This window comes from Alternaria rosae (genome assembly GCF_020736505.1).
Source record: "Alternaria rosae strain MPI-PUGE-AT-0040 chromosome Unknown BKA58scaffold_7, whole genome shotgun sequence".
Lineage (NCBI taxonomy): Eukaryota > Fungi > Ascomycota > Dothideomycetes > Pleosporales > Pleosporaceae > Alternaria > Alternaria rosae.
In genome coordinates this window covers 1,208,013-1,230,674 of record NW_025763576.1, presented here as the reverse complement: position 1 = coordinate 1,230,674, position 22,662 = coordinate 1,208,013, and the positions used below count along the sequence as shown (strand labels likewise).

At 53.1% G+C, this 22,662-nt stretch overlaps 8 protein-coding genes across 8 annotated transcripts; 4 read left to right on the top strand and 4 right to left on the bottom strand.

The window, feature by feature from the left end:
- Nucleotides 1–101: 101 nt before the first annotated feature.
- On the bottom strand, nt 102–1,008 carry BKA58DRAFT_441733 (eukaryotic phosphomannomutase; the record flags this gene model as incomplete). Its single annotated transcript, XM_046173841.1, has 3 exons — nt 102–564; nt 612–856; nt 907–1,008. The coding sequence occupies 3 exons, from the start codon at nt 1,006–1,008 to the stop codon at nt 102–104; spliced, it is 810 nt and encodes a 269-aa protein (XP_046023387.1).
- A 387-nt stretch (nt 1,009–1,395) lies between these two features.
- Nucleotides 1,396–4,368, bottom strand: BKA58DRAFT_388527 (uncharacterized protein). Its single transcript, XM_046170665.1, has one exon. It carries the CDS (start codon nt 4,225–4,227, stop codon nt 1,633–1,635), a length of 2,595 nt encoding a protein of 864 aa, XP_046023386.1. The 5' UTR covers nt 4,228–4,368; the 3' UTR covers nt 1,396–1,632.
- BKA58DRAFT_388525 (LSM domain-containing protein) lies at nt 4,369–5,278 on the top strand. Its single transcript, XM_046170664.1, has 5 exons — nt 4,369–4,513; nt 4,560–4,655; nt 4,705–4,732; nt 4,794–4,857; nt 4,904–5,278. Exons 1-5 carry the CDS (start codon nt 4,486–4,488, stop codon nt 4,946–4,948), a joined length of 261 nt encoding a protein of 86 aa, XP_046023385.1. The 5' UTR covers nt 4,369–4,485; the 3' UTR covers nt 4,949–5,278.
- Nucleotides 5,279–6,539: 1,261 nt separating this feature from the next.
- On the top strand, nt 6,540–8,880 carry BKA58DRAFT_210686 (uncharacterized protein). Its single transcript, XM_046166040.1, has 6 exons — nt 6,540–7,023; nt 7,080–7,113; nt 7,166–7,366; nt 7,420–7,474; nt 7,522–7,755; nt 7,807–8,880. The coding sequence occupies exons 1-6, from the start codon at nt 6,908–6,910 to the stop codon at nt 8,649–8,651; spliced, it is 1,485 nt and encodes a 494-aa protein (XP_046023384.1). The 5' UTR covers nt 6,540–6,907; the 3' UTR covers nt 8,652–8,880.
- A 2,114-nt stretch (nt 8,881–10,994) lies between these two features.
- BKA58DRAFT_210637 (uncharacterized protein) lies at nt 10,995–12,847 on the top strand. The gene is made up of 4 exons (XM_046166038.1): nt 10,995–11,140; nt 11,196–11,984; nt 12,043–12,458; nt 12,508–12,847. The coding sequence occupies exons 2-4, from the start codon at nt 11,366–11,368 to the stop codon at nt 12,646–12,648; spliced, it is 1,176 nt and encodes a 391-aa protein (XP_046023383.1). The 5' UTR covers nt 10,995–11,140; nt 11,196–11,365; the 3' UTR covers nt 12,649–12,847.
- Nucleotides 12,767–17,673, top strand: BKA58DRAFT_210659 (uncharacterized protein). Its single transcript, XM_046166039.1, has 2 exons — nt 12,767–13,158; nt 13,214–17,673. Exons 1-2 carry the CDS (start codon nt 13,047–13,049, stop codon nt 17,605–17,607), a joined length of 4,506 nt encoding a protein of 1,501 aa, XP_046023382.1. The 5' UTR covers nt 12,767–13,046; the 3' UTR covers nt 17,608–17,673.
- A 66-nt stretch (nt 17,674–17,739) lies between these two features.
- On the bottom strand, nt 17,740–18,954 carry BKA58DRAFT_441727 (uncharacterized protein; the record flags this gene model as incomplete). The annotated part of the gene is made up of 2 exons (XM_046173840.1): nt 17,740–18,494; nt 18,555–18,954. The coding sequence occupies 2 exons, from the start codon at nt 18,952–18,954 to the stop codon at nt 17,740–17,742; spliced, it is 1,155 nt and encodes a 384-aa protein (XP_046023381.1).
- Nucleotides 18,955–20,487: 1,533 nt separating this feature from the next.
- Nucleotides 20,488–21,299, bottom strand: BKA58DRAFT_210603 (uncharacterized protein). The gene is made up of 2 exons (XM_046166037.1): nt 21,153–21,299; nt 20,488–20,958 (listed from the first exon to the last, which is right to left on the bottom strand). Exons 1-2 carry the CDS (start codon nt 21,208–21,210, stop codon nt 20,597–20,599), a joined length of 420 nt encoding a protein of 139 aa, XP_046023380.1. The 5' UTR covers nt 21,211–21,299; the 3' UTR covers nt 20,488–20,596.
- Between the last annotated feature and the right edge of the window lie 1,363 nt (nt 21,300–22,662).

Sequence of the window (22,662 nt, the reverse complement as noted above, 5' to 3'; positions counted from 1 at the left end):
ATATGTCGTACTCTAACGTCAGTACTATTTTTCTCATATCAGACAGAAAGATGCTGCAGTGGGTGCTTCGTCAGGGTCCGTTATCAACGCGTCCAACCCCACTACTGAAAGCTCCTCAATAGCTCCGACAGTTGCGCATAGGTATCATCCGGGTTCTTGACCTTGTGTCCGATGGTCCGCTCGTCGCTGTAGATCTCCCAGTCGTTTCCACCCTCGTAGGCCTTGTCGCCAAAGAAGTGGATCTTGTCGTAGACGACACCAGACAAGCCCTTCTCCGCCTCAATGTGTCGCAGGCAGTAGGTCTTGTCCCAGCCGGTAGGGAATACGTCGAACGAGATTTGACCGCCGATGGAGTATGTGAGGCCAGAGTCGGGGAATGCTTCCTTGAGCTTGGCGACCATGGTTTCCCTGACCTTGTGCTCAAGATCGTACTTTTGGTATTCGTTTCGCTCTTCGGTGGAGGCATTACGACCGATGGGGGAGACGTTGATCATGCCGTTGCGGAACTCGATGAAGGTACCGCGCTTAATGGGGATGTCGAGATCGGCAATGTAGTGAAGGATCCTGGCATGGAGATTAGCAATGCTCTACAGCCCGCTGTATTTACGTACCACTTGGTCAATTCCTTGTATTTGTCCTCGCCAATCCACGCGATGAAGCTCTGGCTAGCCAAGACCTCGCCCATGCGGATGGCGGTGAGTCCGTTCTCGGCGAAGCAGAAATCGAATAGCGAGGTAACATCTACGGGACCGCCGAGCTGTTCTTGTTGTTTAACGAGGTTGGAGCCGCCAACGAAACCGATGGCGCACTTGTGACGGACTTCGGAAAGGAGCTGCAGCATCTGCGGAGTGACGAGCTGGGACGGAGTTAGAGAAGCATCGTTGAGCATGCATCAAGTGTACGCACTTGCCGGGGCTTTGTGAGTGTGTCATCGACATCGAACAGGAGGACCGTGTTCTTAACCGGGCGCTGGTTGAGCGGGGGATAGACAGCTGCGGCGGCGGCCATGGTGGAGGTCTTCTTGTGAGTCTTGGATAGACAGGTATGTGGGCAAAGATCGCTCAATTGGGATGGTGGGAGATCGTCAAGATAGTCAGAGCTGTAGCAGAGCAGGGGCCGACTGTCCTGATATATCTCGGAGGGGTTCCTGCAGGGATGGCTGCTCCTCACCGCAGTTTCGCGGTTGGCACGCGTGGGGTTAGCTAGTGCGTGTCTGGACCCTGACTTAGTTTGCGCCGCACATGGTACCTGGTGAGTGCGGCCGTGGCTGAATGGTGACATGTGTCCACTGCTCATGTGCTTGGACATCATTGGAGTATCACATCATTTCGCGAGATCATAGACGCGCAACACTGAGTATAGACGCGTGAGCTGAGCATACACGCGTGAAGATGAGCCACGACTTGGTTGACAAAAGCGGAATGGCTTCCGCGCAGTGCGTTCCATGTGCAAACTGACAAGTCTGAATACGAAGAGACCACATAACACTAAAATCACCGGAAATCCTCTCAACACGTATTCAACTTCATCCCGCGGTTTTAGAATGTCTAAGAATAGCCCGTTCATTGAAAAAATACTGTGGCAAAATCTTCAAGTTACGGCCGATGTAGTAACGTCTTCTGCGTATTCATTTCACACGCCAACTTTCTCGGCTAGCTGCCTCCATCGTCCCTTTCGCATCCCTGAAGGTAGTGCTAGTAGCACACTTCGGAGAGAGTCCTCCTCATATTCAAGCCTCTCCAACGTCACTGCATGCAAGATATAGTTCGCGATCGTGTTACTTGAGAGCGGCGGATCTCGCAAGATCGCCACCATTCTCTCAACCGAGAGCTTCTGGTAGTGCCACATGTGATAAGTGCGAAGGTGTGTCACAGTTGCGCGTATACGTGAGGGTGTCGTTGAAGTCGGTGATGGAATAGTAACTTGAAGATGTTCCTGTGCCCATGTTGTCGCGAAGTTGTACTCAGGTGTTCGTGATGGCTCGCTCAGTAGGCCGATGTTTGACTGCGGGGCTGGTGTTGGCTCGGCGGATTCGGGAGCATCAAGGGAAATATGATTGGGGCTTGGTGGGTCAGCCACTTTGGCAGCATTAGAAGCTTGAACGATTGCTGGTTCGGCATGTAGTATTGACTGCGTTCCCAGATCGTTTTGGCTTATGGTAATTGGCGGGCTAGTATGCTCTGATGCTGGATCGTTCACGTCTTGAATAAGCCTCCCACTTTCGTCCAAAGTCATGCATCTTAGCGCATCCTCAAGTTCTGGGTCTGCGTATTCATCATCGATATCGTTCTGCTCCCGGCGTGAAATATCATGGCCTTGATTCCCCATTTGCATGGCAACTTCATCTTTGGGAGGTCCGGTAGACTGTGGGTCCACGTCTTCTTCCTGCGATGTCTTGGGCAGCTCAGGGTATCCGGGGTCGGTATTTTGAAGCCAGGAAAGGTCCTCACGGCCAATTTGCTTTTGTGAAGGAGGTCCACTTGCCTTAAGCTTTTTCGAATCGATCTTCACCGCAGCCTGGGCCGTAGAGATCTTGTTCGAGTCATCTACGGATGCAGCTTTTCGTGTTTCATTTGGTGCGTATTCGAGTTCGTGGCTGTCGGTAAATTCCTCCGTCGCGGTCTCATACCCTTCGGCATCCTCTTCATCTGCTTGTTGCTCTTCTGTCGCGTCGATTGACGACTTCGCAACTACGTCCACTGCATCATCAGACTTGGTAGCTGTCTTTACCTTTTTACGAGGCTCCTTTGACCTGGGAGTAGGCTTGTTGTCGAAGTCGCAAAGAGCTACTGGAGGAGGGGCTGGCTTCATCCGTGTCCTCTTCCATTCAAGCATATGATAAAGCCGAAAGCCAGCATATGCATCGGCAGCCGCGTAGTGTATCTGTTGCAAATCCAGGGGCAGACTCCAGTCACTTTCTCGGACACTGGAGGTCGTATCCGGATCGTCAACTAGTCGCTCACCTTTATATAAAGGCAGTTGGAGATGCTGTAACACCTGAGAAGCGAGTTTCACAAGTCTGTTTGACACTTTGCTAGGCTCCACCTCGTACCATTCAACTAGATTGTGCAAGCGACTAAGCTCGAAGACACCTTGAGATTGAATGTTGAGGTACTTCTCTAGGCGCTTGAAGTCGCCTTTGATAGCCACGCCTACCTTGTAAATGCTGGGTGATTCGAGAACAGCCCTCAGACTGGGTGGCATCAGTTGCTCCACTGTCTTCCCGGAGAACAGCGACACGTGAAAGAGTGCGATGCGATCTTCGCACGCCAGCTGAATCAAGGAAGCGTTCTGCTTGATAGAATATGGGTTTCCGCGAGGCTTCCACTCAATATCAAAGCCTATCACCTTCTCTTGTAAGAAGTATTTGGCCACCCTTTCAGCAACGTCGAAAGACTTGCAATAATGGGTCGAGAGCGATTCGCCATCGGGTCCTTGATATAGCTTCGCACTCCAATAACTATCACGAGTTTGGGGAGTGGCAAGCATTGCAGCACGCAGCTTCTCCTCCGGGATCTGGTAGGCAAGAGAGACGTGCTCATCTACGTCTTCGTCGTCCTTGGCCTCTGACTCTCCTTCGAACGAGAGGTCGCTAGAGTCCGTACTCTCCGAGACATGTCCCATACTAGCTTCTCCATCCTGTCCGACAGCATCGCCTGCTTCGTTATCAGTGTGCGGGGAGGGGTCGTCGATGTGGGTTGCCGCGGCGAGTTCGTCTTTAGTTGAAGATTCGGTCTCTGCAGTTTCAGAGATATCCGGCTTGGGCGCCTCCGCTGTCGCTGTTGTCGCAAAACGCAGTCCGTGAGCTGGATTCCATAGTCCCACTCGCTGAAATCGGTCAGCGCTCAATGTTGGAGCCGTCTCAGCCAGCCGTACATGTAGCGTAGCCGAAGCCTGACGTATTTGACGATGGTCCCGGGCCATAGGGGCTGGGTCTTTAGAAGTAGGCTGGCTAGCCGGAGGTTGTAGCCCCGGGGTGGGAGTCTTGTGGATTCGTCTAGGAAAGTTGTCGCTTTGAGGAACGGGCCGTCCCCGCTTCCATCGGCAGGTCGAGGTAGGTGGGGTGGTAGGCGTCGAGCGTAATGGGGTAGTGTGCATCGCTCTGAGTATATGAGAATGCCGTATATGGCGCTCTAGGGAGAAGAAGGCGTGGGTAGGCGGCTCATGGCAAACACGCCGCGGGGCATCTGACGCGCTCAGCAGAGAGGCGCGTCGACGGAAGAGCATAACACTCCATGGTAGTGCACCCAATAGGCACCGGCAGGAGGGGATAGTCGCCACGGGTGCGAGTCAATTGTGTGGACAAGGACGTTTGCTGCCTGGTGTGGCGCGAGCAATGGTTGGCTAGCACGGCCTGTCGCAGATAGTCTTGAACGCCAAGATATCAAGCCCACCTGGGTAATCACCACCTCGATTGCATCGACACCTCAAACGCGACAGTCACCTCCAACGACGGAAACTCAGCTCACAACAAACCACGCCGCCATGTCGCTCGAGAACCTTCTTCCGCTAGGTGCGTTACTTCCGACCGGGTGTCGGTTCCTGACTAATTCCTGCAGAGCTCATCGACAAGTGCGTGGGTTCGCAGATCTGGGTCATCATGAACGGTGGAAAGGAATTCACTGGAAAGCTGGTGGGTTTTGATGACTACGTCAGTAAGTATATTTGGCAAGTCGGGAGATGGAACTACTCTAACAGACACAGACATGGTGCTGGAGAATGTGACGGAGATGTGCGTGCTTCCAAGGTTCTTTGCATGTTTAACATGGACGTATTCACTAACATGACGGCAGTGACCCAGCGGAGGGGAACGTCGAGTTGCCCAAAATCCTACTGAACGGCAACAACATCTGCATGGTATGAAACAGGCTGTTTCGTTTGGCGCCAGTACTGACAGCTCCAGATGGTGCCGGGAGGCGATGGGCAAACTGTACTGGAGGACGAATAGGGCCGATGCAAAGCAGCATCGTATGACTTCAGCCCATATTGCGACAACGACGACACGGCCACGACTGCGGTTGGTGGTTGGTGCGCCTAGCCCGGCACGGTCTGCTACCGAGGGACACGGCGACGTTAGTGAGAAGGCTGACGAGCCGTCGGTCGCGATGGTCACGCTGGGGCAGATTCAAGGCGGTTCTGATGACACGTAGGGTCTAGAATGCCATGACCTTGGACCTTGAGATGAGACATAGCGCAATGGAATATCATGGATATGCATGTGCCCACCTATCATGTCACGTGCGTACTGTGACCAAGAAACCTTGGAAACAACGTTCCGCTCCGCTGGCGATGACGCTCGGGCGGAGGTGGGTGCCCAGGGGTCCTGTCCGCCCCTGGCAGCACAGCGATCGGCCAGCTGAGCCATGACGGCTACAGTAACCTGCTGGCAGACCTTGGAACTGATGGGAGTCGGTGGACAATGGCTGCAACGCCAGCTACAGAGCGTCGCTGCGTGCTGAGCGACTGGATCCAGAATTTTCCATCGCCGATGCAGCCCGTCCCGGGCTCTGAAGGGTCTGCTGTTCGTTCGTACACGGCGCCGCCAGCTGCGTCGCATCGCAGATCGAGTGTCGGTAGTCGCTTAACTGAGACCGTCTGCTCGGCTATACAGCGGTGTTTGCAATGGATGGCAATGGCTTCAACATGACGCAAGGCGCCTGCGCTGCACTGCACTGTGGCAAGGCTCTGGCAGGCCTGGCGCCCGGCACGAGCTGCGATGGGCATCTGGGTGTTTCCATGGTTGTTACGAGATTGCAATTACGGTCAGCGTGTATTGGCAGCGCACATGGCAGCCCAGGACGTCGCCGGCTCATGCGAACCGGCCCTACTGTAGGTACCGGCGTTTCGTCGATCGTGCCTCTGCGTGAGATGTTCTGTAGACTTGACAGCATCACCCGCTGCCCGCACGCGTCGCAGCCTATCAGCCCACGTCATCGCCAGGACGAGATTCCGCATCAGTGAGCTCCCCGTCCGGAAGACGTGGCTGGAGCGTTCGCTCGCACCGTGGCCCCCCTGGTCGCCCTCTGCCTGTCTGTTCCGCCGATCGCCTGCTCTGATCTCGAGAGCCCTGGCCCTAGGTGTTGCTGCACAGTCACACGTCCTTATTTTCTGGCTCCCAGGCTCTTGTTTTTGCAAATCCCATCGTCCCATCATCATCATCATCAGCGTCATCCCTCGTCCACGCCGCCTTCTCCTGACCCGCCCCTGCGCCAATTGCAACGCCCGCCATGATTGCGCCGAATCCTGCCTACTGCTAGCCCTGTCCCTCTGCCCTGGACCTGCTCCTGCACCGCTCTCGCCCGGAACTGCCTACTCTCACCGCAAACCCAGGCCTCGTGCGACTCTGCTCAGCGCGCACCACCGCTTGGGACGCGCCAAATGAGCTCCGGCCGCTTGCTGACTCTCGACGGCCGTTGTCCTGGCCGCGTTTCTACTAGGCTGCGTCCGCTGTCTTCACCACTACAGTAGCCGAGACACTCCCTCCCTGCCCCTACCACAGCATAATCACAGAATTCTGCTGATCGGTCCGCGACCCACCTACCCCAAACCCAACGTTAGGCGCCACCACATATGGATGCACCTTAGTCGTTGACTGCTCCTTCACTTGCTCTTCTCTGCGCTTTGCGCCCTGCAACACTTTGACCCCTACGCGGATTTTCGTTACGAGTCGATCCGCCACACTCGTCGTGCCGCACCAATCACATAGCCACCCCACGACCCAGACATTTCCTATTTGATCCTTGTACACTAGTTCCGCCATACTCGAGCCCTCTCGATCACGCTCGATTCCCACCCCGTTGCCACTAGTGCTCTAATAATCTACGACATACCAAGTCCTCTCTGGCCCGCGCTGTTCGAGTTGGTCGCTACACCACACCGCCCAGTCCACGCGCCCACGCCCTCCTACATGAGCGACTTGAGAGAACGTCTCGCGCGATTGGGACTGTCCCAGTACCACGAAGTGTTCACGGCCGAAGGCTTCGACACTTGGGAGACTGTGCTCGACATCACAGAATCAGACTTGTGCGCAACTGCCCCACCCCTACCTGCCCAAGCCGCCCCTGCTTACTATTCCGCAGAAGTCACCTCAACGTCAAGCTTGGCCATCGTCGGGTACGTCAATATCCTGCCACGTTGTCAATGGCAATAACTGACCTCTTCGTAGAAACTTCAACGGGCCATCGCCGAATCGCGCGGACAGTCTTCGGATAGGCCTTTACCTATCAATCTTGCACGAGCTGGAAGCACCGCCGGCTCGTATCGCAGTGACGACTCGGGGCCAGAGAGCAAAAGCAAGCAGCCAGAGCCTACCAATACTGCACCGAATGGAACAGGGGCGAAGCGGAAGTACCGTCGACATCCCAAGGTAGCCCACTCTGCAGATCCTGTCTGTCGTGCAACATCGCTAACCCAACGCAGCCTGATGAACATGCTCCAGAACGTCCACCCTCTGCTTACGTCATATTCTCCAATCGTAAGTCTGGTCTATGGTGCAACGTGATCACGACTAATCCGCAGCAGAGGTGCGAGAGTCACTCAAGGGACAAGATCTTACTTTTACCGAGATTGCCAAGGTAGTCGGCGAGAAATGGCAAGTCTTGCCTGCCGAGGAACGCGAAGGTTGTGAACGGCAGGCCAACGGTGCCAAAGAGAAGTACTATGCAGAGCTGGCTGAGTACAAGAAGACGCCCCATTTCGAGGCGTATCAAAAGTATCTCGAAGATTTCAAGTCGAAGCACTCCGTGCCCACTAAAGGTCTGTCCACCGCTTCCGTCGCCATGTACCGCAACGTATTGACATTTGCAGAAGGCAAACGCTCGAAACTCGAGACCGAAACCAGCGCTTCAACACGAGGAGGTAGCTATGAACAGACCGACCAGCCAGCAAACAGAAGGTTGAGTTCTATCCAGTCTGATGCCCAAGCAGCAGTGCAACAGAAACCAGATTCCACTCAACCTATCCCCCCTTCACGACTTCCAGCTGGCCCAGTCTACCCTTCAAACTCGACACCGCCGGCCAATATTCCCCTTTCTGGCTTCAACTCTCCCCGTTCGGGCGAACAGTTCTCCCCTACTTCTGCATCTCCACGGACCACGGCCCTGCAAAGAGATGGCGGTGCCTATGACCCATCCGTACCCAGTTCCAACCGAGATACGAGGATCCCGTTCGATGCCAATCCGTACCATCAGCCGACAGCGTACAACCTGGACCTCCACCAAAAAATTGCATCGACGCCACCACCTCCATATCCCCACCCAAATCACTATCAGGGGCCTAACGACATGCTCTCTCGCAGGACTCCGCGCGACTCCGCGCGTCTTCCCCCACTCAGTCATGAAGATACAACATTATCGTCTGAGAGTGGTCACAGCAATCAAGGATCTCAAGCGTACTCCATGTCAGTTTATCCCGGGCAGACATTACCTGCAGATCCGAGTAAGACGATGCGCATGCTTCCCCAGCCAGTGCCCAGTATAGCACCCCTAGCCTCTCCACTGGATCGGCCGATACCGCCGATGCCAACATCACACCTCTCACATATTCCCCATGATTATCGTAATCAGGGGTCACTTGCGGTCCTCGTAAGAGCAGGGGAACTAGCATCAAGAGCAGCGGACGACGATATGGTCGAGACCGAGAGCTCGCCTTGATTCCTTTTTTGAGCGTTATACCAATGTTACAGTACATGATTCGGCATGAGCATTCCGCATGGCTCGTTCCAGTGGGCAGTATATACCGCATGCGATCACAAGCTGTTTCGCTGCGAGACGTCAGTAACGACAGGACTGCCATACGTGTACCGCGCACCAGCCAAGTGAGCATGCGCGGGGACGCTTTACGTTTTCATATGTTATTTGCTATTTCGAGATGATACCCCAACGCAACCAGTCCACTTATCAGCCTATCGAATACCAAGTGATTATACGGAGGATGGATCCATACCTCAAGGATTGAAGTGTTGGAAATGGACTATGGGTCCTTTCAAGTCCGCAACGCACGCGCCGTTCGGATGATGCTAAGTGCATACAGAGAGCCTGTCCTGACATGGCAGAGTTTCGGAAAGCTCAGCCTCCACGGTTCATGCCGTGAGGACACACGAACGTCTGCATGTGGAGCGTGTGTGCAAGTGCAAGGAAGGCGTGTAGTATGTACATAGGAAATCTAGATCTATTCGCTTGGACAGCTGGTCTAAACGGCAGTCCGGATTATTCCAAAAACTGCATAATGTGGTGTGATTGGCAGTCAGTCTTGTCTGGGATCAAGAAGCGCACAAGCCGTGCAAGGCGGTTACAGTGTTCGCATGCGGCGGATTCAATAGTGGCCAACGGAAAGCATGCACCCGACAGCAGCTAGTTTAACTGCAGCCTGCAGCCAGAGCTAGGAGGACAGTACATATGCGCAAGCGGACCCCCTTCGGTCAATTGTCCCGGGCAACATCGAGATCCTGTGCTTGGCGTGGCGTGTTGAGTGGATTTTGGTGGTTTTATCCATGTCTGCCAACATCGAAGATTTGGCATGCTAATCTGTCACCACATGTCCAGGGTTTAAGCAAACCCACCGACATCACGTGGCAGATGCTAGTCGCGCGACAACATTGATCTTCGGGGTTTTGACCCGAAGCCGCCTGCAGATCGACGGCGCGCCAAAGGAATGGAGCAAGCCCACCCACGCCATAAGCCACCTGACATGGCAGGCAGCAGAACCCCAATGTGCAACAACACCTAGTCTCACAAAGGCATTTGTCGATGTTCTTTCGCAAGGCGCTTGGATACGTACTTAATCACTGGGGCTATAGTTCTTGTTTGTCCATCTGCCGCATATAGCGCTTTGCATTGTCCCCGCAGCACTTCCCTTCCGCGGAGTAAGATAATACATCGTCCGATATTATTTCACAAAGACAAAATAGCTGATTATGCATTGCCTGGTTTTCGCATTAGCATGCCTCTTGACATGATAAACTTAGCATTTCGGCATGTCGTTTCGAACGGGCAAAGACAAACCGCAAGGATGTACTGAACTTGCATCATGCAGGTGCTGTGGAGTAAATAACTTGCAGCCCGGCTACCAATCAAACCTTGGACGTGATTCGAGCCAGATATTGGGAACGAGGGATCACGCCATCTGTTATGTGGGAATAGCGGAATCGGGTCCTGCAGGCGTTGGTTATACGCTCCGTGGAGCAATTGGTTTCTCATCATGACGTCCGCGGAGCGTGAACACAACAGGTCGGCGACCGAAGTTGTTTCGACCGGCATGCTGGACTGGAAATCGGCCCGCGTCTGCACAAGTTCTCCTCATTTTGCTCTCATGCTGATGATATTGTTACATCAGATGGCATAGGTTTGCTCTTTTTTACTTCACATGCTGATCAGGCATGCTTAGACCGCTATTCCGATTCTCCGCATCGCTTCAGGCTTTCAAATCATGGGAGCTGATTCTGCGCGAATACACGTTGAGGAGGGTTCGCTTCAATATCCGTCTATCGACAAACATGCATTTCTAATGTGTCAGGTCTGCAGGAGTTTGCATTCGGGACGCCGCATCCGACGTACCCTAGAAACGCTTGTGGTACTTCACGAATACAGCAGAAAACGTCGTAGTGCACAGGAGCAATCATTTTATACTACAAACAGGTGGACCGATAAAAAGGATCTGTCGTACTCTTTGACTTGCTAAGCACTAGACCCGTGAGCTGCGGGTCAGTAGGCGTGTAATTTGTAGAACGCAAGGCCTTATCCTCATCAACGTTTCGAGCTACCTAGGTACCTGCAACACAGGGCTCGGGTTTCTTTCAGCTACCGTGTAGTACAGGGCAAACACTTCCAAGATTGCTACTTCCCAGCTAGCACATCGTAGTGTCACACAAACAGGAACGAGCCAATCAGGGCTAGATCTACCCTTGTCGATCTCCCGTTTCAGTGCCACGACTCCATCTCTATCATCACGTCGTCCATCAGACTTCTGCTTGGCATTTATCAAGTTGCCTCTACACTAGTTTGAGATCTCTGCAAACATACTTCTAGGTTGTTCTAGACCCACGCCGTACATCCCGACGTCTGAATGTGGCGTGTCAGACCAGTCACAGGTCACAGCATTCGCCACGATTTTCCTTGCACAAGCCTGTAGCTTCCCGAGATATGTACGTAAAAGAGGCGACGTGACTGGGGTGCAACAATGCTAACTAATATTGGTAGCCGGTTCACCTACTCGTTATCCTACACTGGGCCTTGCATCACAGTGGTCTAGACCTCCGACGCACCTGTTCCATCAGCCACCAAGCAGCCACAACCATTCCACTTTTGTTCACCTATGGTAGCTCACTGCGTATCTCCAAGACTTCCGCTCCGCTACTCTGATCGCCACCATGACGGAGCCTGTCGATGTCAACGATTCTGTTCAGCCCACGCCAGTACAAACCCAAAACGATCTTAGCCAGAACGTTGGTACAGACACTATACCTGGCCAAACCACTAGATCTCCTACGTCAGGAACAGCACGCAAATATCTGACCTTGGAACCTCTGAAGAAACTCGATCTGCCTCATCACCCGTCATATGATAATGCTAATTCAGATCATCGTGTCAGCTTAGCCAAGTTCCTCGAAAGTGTTTTCAAAGAAGTGCAAGGAATTGACTTCGACGAAGGGTTCGAAAAGCGCGGGACTTGGAGCCCCGAAACTGGACATGTGATGATGCCGCCACTGAATGCTACAGGGAGCAGCGACATGGTTCCAGTTCCAATCTCGGTTGAGAAACGCATCAAAGACGTGAACCAAGCCAGTTGGATGGTTAGAACTTCTACCCACAGCGACAGTCATGTCAAGTTCTCTGAGTTGGGTGATCTTTTGGCAAGAGATCACAGCCGGAATGAAGCTGCATATACTCCGAGCGTTTTCGACGCTGTCGAGCTGTTGAGATGGGATCCTGAAGAAGCGTTGAGAGCCGTGCATCACCAAGAGGAGATCCATAGCGTGGAAATGTTCAGTAAGTTCGCTAAAGCGCAAGCTACATGACTGCGTGTACCGTTGCTGACGCATCGTAGTATCGCAAATGTTCCATATGATGCCCAAAGTTGCCGGACTGAGTTTACTACAAGATCGCGTATTTCATGCGTTAATAATCACGATGAACACGTACAAAACAGGGAGTCTCTCCGAGCTCGCTTTGTCTTTGACAGTCCAGCTTCCGATCGATTATGCATCCTTTGAAGATGTTAAGGTCATGCAAGAGAGGAGTCGAATGAAGACGAAAGGATCTTCGCAAATCTATCAATTCCCGTCGAGCGCCGGGTCTGGATCAACACCTGACGCGAACCAGAAGCAGCGTCAGGGGAAGAAGCTGACAGAAGGTACCTACGTCTCGTTGGAGAGGCTCATTAGCGCATCGGCAGTACCCATCGATGGAGACGTTGCACAACAAGCAGAGTCTTCTGATAGCAACCGCCATCGTTGGGATATGGTAGGTTTATTTTTCGCATGTCAATGATCATGTGGTTAACGTGGCGCAGATGACGTTGAGTACGGCGGGGGGCATGACAAAAAAGGCACCAAAGGGTATCCAGCAGAAGGAAACATTGGAGGCGATCGCGATGGACGTGGAGTATGTTCTGTCGTATATCGCGGATCAAAGACGGAAGGGCAGGACTTGAATGGTGATGGCTGTGAAGGAATCATGTCACATGAGGTAAAGCGAAGCGGGGATGAAGCGCGGCGTGCAGATCATCGCGTGGCTGTGACACCATTCCACTTTCTGCACACTTGGACTCCAGCTTTCAGCCTTATGCCGGGGAAACGAGGCCCAGTTTGATGTATCTTAGTATCGCCTACTTGTACTTATTCCCTACATCAATGTTATACGATACACCGCAATTGCCTTCGTGATCGCATTCCAGCGCGTGCCGTACATGTGCATGTCACACTTGTGGAGGGCCTATTAATACACACAGGCACTTCAGCTGGCATCTCGAGCCCACACTCGCGACGAACACGATCCGCTATCTCCCGCGACACATAGATTGGGTGGTAACGCAAGAAGAATCCAATCGCGATGCAGAACTACGGGCAAGCACCAGGATATCAGCGGCCAGGAAGCACGACAGGCTTCACAGGACAGCAGGGCGCTCCTCCACCAGTCCCGCCACCGCCGCCTGGATATGGAGGTATGTTGATCCGGGATAGAACACAGCTCCAGAGCGAGGCGCTGACACGATGAAGCTTCCCAGGGATACCAAACGTCTGCTCCCCCAGCCCACGGTCAATGGGCTGCGCCTACGCCAACGCACACATCAAATCCATGGAATCAGTCGCAACAGCAAGTACCAGGAGGATATGACCCGGGCACTTATGGCACCATGTCAGGCGCGCAGCACCAATCGCATCCTCAGCAACAGGAGCAACCTCCTCCGCCTCCACCCAAACCGTACGGCTTCGCAGCGGCGGTCCAACGGCAGGAACAACAACAACAGCAGCAGCAGAGCATGCAAAACTGGCCACAACAGCCGCAACAAGGTACCGCCTTTGCGCCTCATATGCAGCAGGGAGGATATCCAGTGCAAGGGACACCACAACAACCATATCATCACGCAGCTCCTCCGCCGCCCTCAACCACACCGGGTGGGACATACTTCCAGTCTTCACAGGGAGGCAGACCCAGCTCTATCTATGGGGCAGGTCACGTCAGCTCATACCCACCAGTAGGGCCACAGCAACCCTCTGCGACCAGCCATCAGAACGAGCAGCAGCCGGCATACACACAACAGGGTGCACAAGCGTACACGTCTTCGAATACGAATCCAGCACCTGGCGCATACGTCCCTCCCCCACCAGAAGCTCCTTCATGGCAGCAGGCACAGCATGCGCCGCCTCATGGGGGCATGGCTAGTTTCACGAATACTACATCACATACCGAAACAAACGCCTATGCACAAGGACATCATAGTCTACAGCAGCAGCAGCAGCAGCAGCAACCGCCGCCTTTACCTCCACGACATGGCCAACAGGTTGTTCCTCCCCAAAACCATTACCAACCTCAGTATGGACATTCAACGCCCGTCCAATACAATTCGCAATCGCAGATACCCAGCCAGTACCAGCAGTCATCGGGCCAATTCGCGACACCCCAGCAGCACCAATATCAGCAACCATCGGTTGAACATGCAGCGTATTCCCAAGCTCCGTCGCAACAACCGGCCGCAACGACAATATATGGACAGTCTGTGTACGACCGACAAGGACAGCCTTCTCCACAGCATCCTCGCCCTCAGGAATCATGGCAGTCTGCATCTCCAGCACCTGAGCCTAGCTATGAATACAACAGACCGCAGGCATATGAGTTCCAGCAGCCACCCTTGCAATCGGGGTACCAAACGCAAGAACCAGTCCCACCGCAACAGCATTCTCAGATCTCGAACGAGGGAATCCAACGAACAAAGCCATATAATCGAATCGATACTGCTGGGTCGAACTTCTACCATCAGCCAAGCCCGCAGAGTCAGCCTGTGTCTCCGATATCAAATCGGCCTAGTGTGAGCTCCGCCTCTGGCTATCAACCTATCTCTGGGCGCACCGACTCAGTGAGCTCGATAGCTTTGGCTAACCTCTACGCACAACGTGCAGAGAATAAGACATCTTCGCCAAAACCACCCGGACAGAAACTGCCCGCGTCACCTCCGCCTAGAGATGATAAATCCAAGTTTAGTGTTCTGGCTGCCGGTGCACCTTCTGATTGGGAACACCTAGGTGGTAGTGAGGAGATTGACGATGAAGAACTCTTCGGTGCAAAGAAAGAAGAGAATAAAAGCGACAGTACTCAACCGGAAAGCATTGAGCTGCCCGCTCACGTCCCGTCTCCTCCCTCGACGCATGGGTTCCCCAGTCCTGCTGTGCGTCCCGCACACGTGAGTTCGAGCGAGTGGGATGAAGGCTATACACCCACACCGCCGTCTGTGGCGACAGGACTACCTGGACGACAGGACTCGCAGTCATCGCATCAAGGATTCATTGTCGAAGATGCCATTGTCGCGCCCTTACGGACAACTCCCAAACCCATACAGGGTACGAAACCCCCTCATCAGCCCGTTGCGTTGATGACTGGGTCCGGCTCGGCAGAGGGCGGATGGAATACGTCGCAACACACACCCACCCAACCGAAGCATCATTTTGGGTCACAAATTAGTAATGAATCACACGGCGCGGTGTCCTCCAGCTATGACTTTACTGTAGAACTTCAAGAGAAGGATGACATTATCAAACAACTACGCGTAGACGCGGAACGGGAGAAGAAAGAAAAGGGCAACCTTCTCAACCAATTACGCACAGATGCAGAACGGGAAAGGACCGTACTACAAGCGAAGATTGAGGAACTTGAGGCTAATAGCCAGAAAGTCGTGTCTGAGTACGAAGCTAAGAAGGCTCACAGCGCGAGCGAGAGAGATGTGTTGCGTGCACAGATTGAGACTATGAGAACCACCGCAGACGAAGCTAGTGTCAATTTTGACGCTTTGGTGAAGGAGAAGAACACGACGATTGAGATTCTGAAAGAAGATGTCGAAGGGAAGGAACACAATATTGAGGAGCGTGATGGTTCTGTCGCTGAACTAAAGCGCCAACTCGAAGTCGAAAAGGCGAGAGAATCGCCGAAACCCACAGCTGCTGATCTGATACCGGATCTTGATCCGTGGTATACTGGCTCGTTAGAGCGATACATAGTCATGCTTCGTAGTGAGGCCGCGCAACCACAAGTTGAAGAGAAGGTCAAGATTTTCAAGGCGTTCATAAAGGTTGAGTCTAGCATGCGGGCAATCATCTCCCTCGATACCTCAACCCAAACGAATCCAGTGGGACCAGAGACATCACACCAACCAGAGCAAGCTGCTCGCTCTCGTGCAACTTCGAACATCACCACCAAGAAACAGGATCTGAACATCCACGTACCGCAGGAATCGGAATTCGATGATGACTTTGAATATAGTCCTGGTGGCAGACCCATCTTGACGCGTCAAACTACGTTGCCGCCAACTGACTACCAGGGCGTTCCAAAGGCGCCACCTTCAGTGCAATCAACAACGATCCTGACTCCGACAAGCTCCATTGATGATGATACGAACAAGACGCCAGTGCAATCCCCGCCTGAAGAGCAGATGCAACACCAATATAAGGCATACGTCCCACCTGCTAGCATATCCATTGACCCAGCCCCATTGAGACACAGACCAACAATGTCGTTCTCCAATACTCCGGGGCTAGCTTCACCTTCGGGCCGCAACAACAGTAAAGGACACGATGAGATATTCTTTGGGGCCCATCAGCCGGCTGCGCAGACGCCTGCATCCCGGCCTTCCAGTAGCGACGCGGATGTTCCCTTGCCCGCACCATTGACTCTGACCCCACGCCGCCCAGTTTCAATTGCACCAACGAAGGAAGATGCGAACAAATTGCTCAAGGGACTCTTGCCCAAACAGATGCGCGATAGCCTCCCAAATCACCGGATTCAAGATATAAGAGCGAGGCTCACAGATGTGGGATCGAAACCCACCAACGCCGATGAAATCACGAAGACATGGGAAAAATCAGCATCTCTGAATCGCCGCAAGAGGGACGACGCCCGCCGCAAGCGTCAAGAAGAGAACGAGGAGCACAACGACGATCTTTTCAACAGCAATGAGATCTCGTATGCGGAGATGAATCAGCTCGAGGAAGAGTTCAAGCAGAAAGAGGGAGATCTCAAAGCGCAAGAAGACAAAGACGAGTACAAGAGTTATGTAGAGACTGTGTTTGACCCCATCTTCACCAGCCTACATGGCGAGATCAAAGCCCTGATGGATTTGTACGTCGAAGCTAAGCGCCTACTACCGTCTTCCGTCGCTGGACTTAAGAGCATGGAAGGAACCGATACTCCGAGCACGAAAGACTGTTTCGAGCTCCTGGAAGACATCCACACGCAGGTTGAAAAGAGACACGATGTCGTCATACAACTCGTTGCCGAACGCGACAGACGCTACAAAAAGACGGAGACGCAGCCTCTTTATGCCGCCGGAAACATCAGCCAAATGAAAGCCATGGAGAAGCACTATGAGAACGCCGAGAAGCAAGCTATGTTCAAAGCCAAGCGCGAGAAGGCGGAGCGTGTAGGCGAGCTTGTCCGCCTTGTCGAGGATGTGATTGTCAATGCAGTCAGTACTGAGCAAAAAGAAATCGACCACATCGTTGCAGCAACCAAGGATCTTGAGGATGGCACCGGTGATCCAGCAGTTCTCCAAGATGTACAGACCGCTCTCAAGGCTCTGAAGGAATCGTCAAAGACGCTTCTGTCCCTCTTCAACGCGCTGGAGATTGAATCCAACAACGCCGATATAGACGCGGAGATTGCGCAAGTGACAGCCGGTGGTGCGGATCCAGCGCGCATACGCGAATTGGAGACTGAAAAGAGGGAAGCAGAGAAAGACTTGGTGGAAGAGTTTCGAAGGAGGGTCAGTGTGCTGGATAGCGATGATGTTGAAATCGGGGAGTTGGTGCAGAGGAAGATGGGTAAGAGTGGCGAGGACGCAGAGAAGGAAAATCGATTACGAATGGCGTTGGAGGAAGCGAAGAGACGGAATGGTCATGCTTGATGGCATCATTTTATGTATTTACGACGAAGCGTGGCATTTCTCATGCCTGTAATGTGTACTTATGGATATCACAATCGCCCGCACTGTCAGTCACAATTCATCCTACTTTGCATGCTCGCCCAGCTTGCATGCTCAAAGACCACTGTCCTTCCTCTCCCTCACTGGCCTCTTTGGCTTGTCCTCCGTCTTCTCCTCCACCTTCTCTTCATCATCCAAATGAGTCCTCCGATCAATATCCAGCCTCTTCTGGAAATACTCCCCAACGCCAAACTCATCGTACCGCTTCCCCTCCTCTCTCAAATGCGGCACAACACTAACCTTTGCATCTTCATTCGGGCTAAAGAAGAACGGCATACTATACCTCTCCTCGCCCCCGATATTCCGCACTCTGTGTACAGTACTCTGCCACGAGCCGCCCGTAACCAACTTGAGGAAATCCGCAATATTGACAACGAACGTGTTGGGTTGGGGATGAACAGGGACCCAGATGCCGTTCCCGTTCAGCACTTCGAGAGCCGGGTATGCGGTTTTGGATTGACATACGAGCGTGAACCAGCAAAAGTCTGTGTGGGCACCGATTCCTACGTCGCTTTGACGCTCTTGGGGTGGGTAGTGGACGGCGCGGACGTTGGTCATGGGGTGCGTGGTTATGGTGTCGAAGTAGTCTTCGGGGAGGTCGAGAGCGAGGGCGAAGATGTGGAGCATGCGTTTGCTGAACTCGAACATGGATTTGTAGTAGCGGTAGATGGCTGGGCGCCAGAAGAGGGCGGACGGGTGGCTGGGCCATTGATTGCGCGGGGCTTGTGGTGAGGGAGGGAGCGAGGTGATGAGGGAGAGTTGTTCTGAGTCGGTGAAGTCTTCGCCCATTAGGAAGCCTTCTTTGAGATCTTGATGGTGTTGTTAGAGACAGAAGATCGTCTTGTGGGTGGAGACAGTGAAGACGTTACCTCCTCGTGTACTTGGGTCGAGCTTGCCTTCTAAGAACGCTTCGTAGCCCCTGAACTTCTCTGTCTTTTGATTATGAGTCTCCATTTTGACGTCGGTTGGTAACGCAAAGTACTCCTTTAACGCATCGAAGGTGTCTTCCAGTACATCATCGTCCACTCCGTGGTTCACTGCGTAGAAGAAGCCTATGTCTCGACATGCGGCGCCGACTTCTCTGGCTAGTTCTTTCCTGTCCTCCAGGTTGTTTGAGTATATGCGTCTGAAGTCGATCTTTGGTAGTTCGGTGAACGTCTCTTTGGCAGCGGTGCCCTTGAGAACCGGTCTTCGACCAGGAACACCACCATCATGGTAGTGAACCCACGTATCTGCGTACGTCTTCGTCTCGGTAGTAGTAGTCGACATACTGGCGATGAATGATGATCTATCTACTGCTCAGATAGTCTTGAGGAGTGGATTCATATAAAGCAGCAAGAGATTGCGAAAGGCAAAAAGGTATGCAAAGCCGGTAATCCACCACGGCGGGACGTACCGCAACCTTAATACACAAGCCGACACTCATACTACCATAAGCCGAATCACGTCCAGCTGGAAAGAAAAACGTCGGCTAAGTTGAAGGCTGCACAAGGGCACCTACAGACCAATCGTGCCAACCCACGTCGTACGATGAGGCGTACTTGTCGTAAGCTGGGCGAAACACATACCTACGCATAAACGGTGTGGTGTCATCATGTCCAAGATTCCGAGGTTCACGCCCTCGGACAAGAGCGCATGCCGGGGAGGTCTACCGCCGCTCACCGGACTACTTGCCTATGTCTGGACAGTGTGAAGCGGAGCAAGATCCGGAGCTGGTATAGGACCGATGCTGTGCATATACGGATCTCGAGAGGGTGCGGAAGAGTACAGTAAGGCTGCTCTATGCGAACTGCCTCGCGTACTCTGGAGTATTGCGTCTGTCTACCTCTTGCGCAAGTCAAAGTACTGTTTCGAAACCCCGTAGATGGCCTCTCTTCCTGACAGTCTCGCATGTCAGCTGGACGTTTGCTGGACTCTCTACGTCACCCCCTTACATCCCCCACCAAAAGCATGCATCCCAATGAGGCATTATCTGCAGCCACAGTGTAGCGGTCGGACGACCCTCCATAACGGCAGGACCATACCAGGTGATGGAGGAGCGGCGGACTGCGGATAGCGTACCGAGCCATCGGATACCGGAGTTGAGCGCGACTGGAATGGGTTGTTAGTTCACCACGTCGGTAGAGGGCGGCTCGTATGTGGTGGTGTGCTCGTCAGAATCGGCAGTTGGAGGTGACACATCCGCTCGGAACACCTTTCCTGGGACTTGCATGGCGATACTGCAGTGCAAGACTTCGAGGAGGTGCATTCAGACCATGCGCATGACGCTGTCTTGATGGAACAGTAGAAGGATGAGTGCCCCGCTATGGGTGGACGTCCCGGGTTGGAAATCCCCCGCGCATGACGCTTGCCTCTTGCCGAGGACCCTTTATGGGCGGAATAACCAGCATCGTCCTATCAAAGCATTTCGCGGGTTCTAAAATAACTGACTGCCGATGGTGCTAACGAGAGGAGAAAAGCAAGCATTAGTGCGCAATCCGTATGTAAGCGGTGAAGGGACTGTATGAATGTTGGGATCGGCCGTGTGATGATGTAATACTTGGGCACTCTCAGGCCGTTAGGAGATGGCTGCGTAGTATGCATGGACGCCCAATCAACACACTATCGCGATGAGCAAGCACGCTATCTCGAAAAAATGGCATGGCAGCCGCATCGAAAAGCTGATTAGTCAAGCATGGCAGTCAATAGGATGATCAAGCAACTGACTACCATTATGCTAGTTAGGTTAGACGATGTTGAAAATCATAACAAGATACACCAACTCCTCCGCCCACAGACCAAAAGCCTTGCAATTCCGGGGATATCATGAACCGTAAAAGAGAAACCGAAAGCCTCATCGACCACTCCAGGCAGGCAGCGCATCATGCATGGCTATACTGTAGCATGATGTTGACCGTTGGACAGGTCAGACTTATTTCTTGCCCAACTTATTCAACAAATCCTTGCCCTTGCCGAGCAGGCCCTTGCCGTTGTCCTCGCGCTTCTCGTCCTCGCTCTTGCGCTTAGCTTCGGCGCTCTTTCGTTGCGCAGGTTGTCCATCACCGATGATGTTGGCGGCACCTCCACGACCGTAGTGTTTGGGGCCTTGTGGCTCTGGGTGCGGCTTGCTTTCAACGTCTTGAGCAGCGCGCGCAAGTTCAGGACGCTCGGGATCGTTGCGCGCCATGTTTCCAGTTCCACCTCGACCTGTGGTGTAGGTATTGGACTTGAGGGTTGGGGTGACGAGGTCTTCTGGCTTGGGGTAATTGGTAGGGTCGTCCTTTGCGATGTTGCCTACAAACGTCAGTAGTCGCTCAGAAGCAGAAGCTGGTGAACAATCGTAGACACTCTAAGGGTTGCTTTGTAGCGCACAACAACGCGCCAAGGCTGCCACCCTCTGCCGCATAGCCAAAGACATACAGACCCAGCCGTTCCACTCCAAGCGTCGCAGAGTCGCGCTTCACATCTGTAGGAAAGTATAGGCTTACCAGCACCTCCTCGCCCGTGCGACGCAACACGCTGGTACTCGTTCGGTCGAGTGGTCATCTTGGGCGAATCGTTGTTGAAATAAACTTTGGGAGCACGATGGATAGCAGGCTGCTGTTGTAGGGGTGTGTTCGCTGGCGCAAACCGTGAAGTCGCGGCGTTTGTTTGGGTACGAAGCGTCAAGGTGAGAGAGATTGAACAAGGCCCAAGTGATGACGCGATGGCAGTCACAACACTTCTTATATTGACCGTGCTCTTGGCTCTTCCGTGAGCAGCAAGCCAGGCGCGAGGACAAGACTTTCAAGGACTGTGCTCCGTTTTGCACGCCAGAAGGGATCGTGTTTGCTGAAGACCTTGGTGACAAGCACCAGTCGTCTGCTCGCGCCTGGGCACGACGCGCCGGTGGTACTCATTCTGGTTGACTAGGCGGCACGTTGCTTTCTGAGCCGTGAAAATCTCCATGCTGTGCGCGTGCGTGACTCTGTTTTTGGGTTTCTGTGACTAACGTCTAGGTGCTGCTGCGGGGTCCGTAAGCCGAGCACTATGGGCGGGAGAACGTCATGCTCGAGTCGAAAGACGAGATCTAGGAGTCGATAATGAGGCCATCAGGTATTTCGAGGGAATGGTTAAAGAGGTGCCTGGAGGTTTGCTTACGACGCAAATGCGCGCATACATGATACACGCACCCACGGGGAGAAGAAGCAAGCATGTAGGCGCGTCCATGCCTGTACAGTAATCTCATTATCTATGCCAAGGCTTGGGCCAGGCAGCGTGGGGTAGAGATATAGATACGCGAGCGAACACCCAGTTCAAGAATCCCATCAACTTTAACTCGTTTCTACAATCACCCTCACTACTTGATTTCAATGCAGAGGGTCTTATTGAACTTTTAGTTCAGCGATTGTCATAGCCACGTAGTGTGGCCACTCATTATCTACTCTATGATACATGTTGAATGGAAAGCAATCCAATGATGTATCGACGCAATGCCTGTCTGTCCTGCCTGAAAGGCGCCAAGCCGACATCCAGGCCATGAGGTTGCCCTGCTTTCTATGGAAACGCCGTCTATATCCCCAAAAAAGAAATCGCTGTCATGCCCATTGTACAGTCTCTTATTGTACAGTAAAAGAAAGCCCCAAACGCTCAAGATGCAACTGATGATACAGAATAATGAAGGAAGTCGACGTCGATGTAGGAAATGGTGTACCGGAAGGACGATGCAATGGTGCTGCTAGTTCAGGGCCGAGGCCGCGGGTAGCACGCGTAGGAGTCGTTGGTGTTGTAGTTGTTTACATCGATCCGGGTTTGTTTGGGAGTAATGATGGAAAGATGGAAGTCGGATTGTTCAGCTGGATGAAGGACAGGAGGTATGATCTGGTCCATATTAGTTTGCGGATGGGCATAGTATAAAGCATTGGACATACCCAAGTCAATTCGAAGCTTATTAGCCGCCATCGCGAGGTTGGGGCTCTGTTCCTGCCATGGAAAGCAACATGGATGATGATAGTCTTG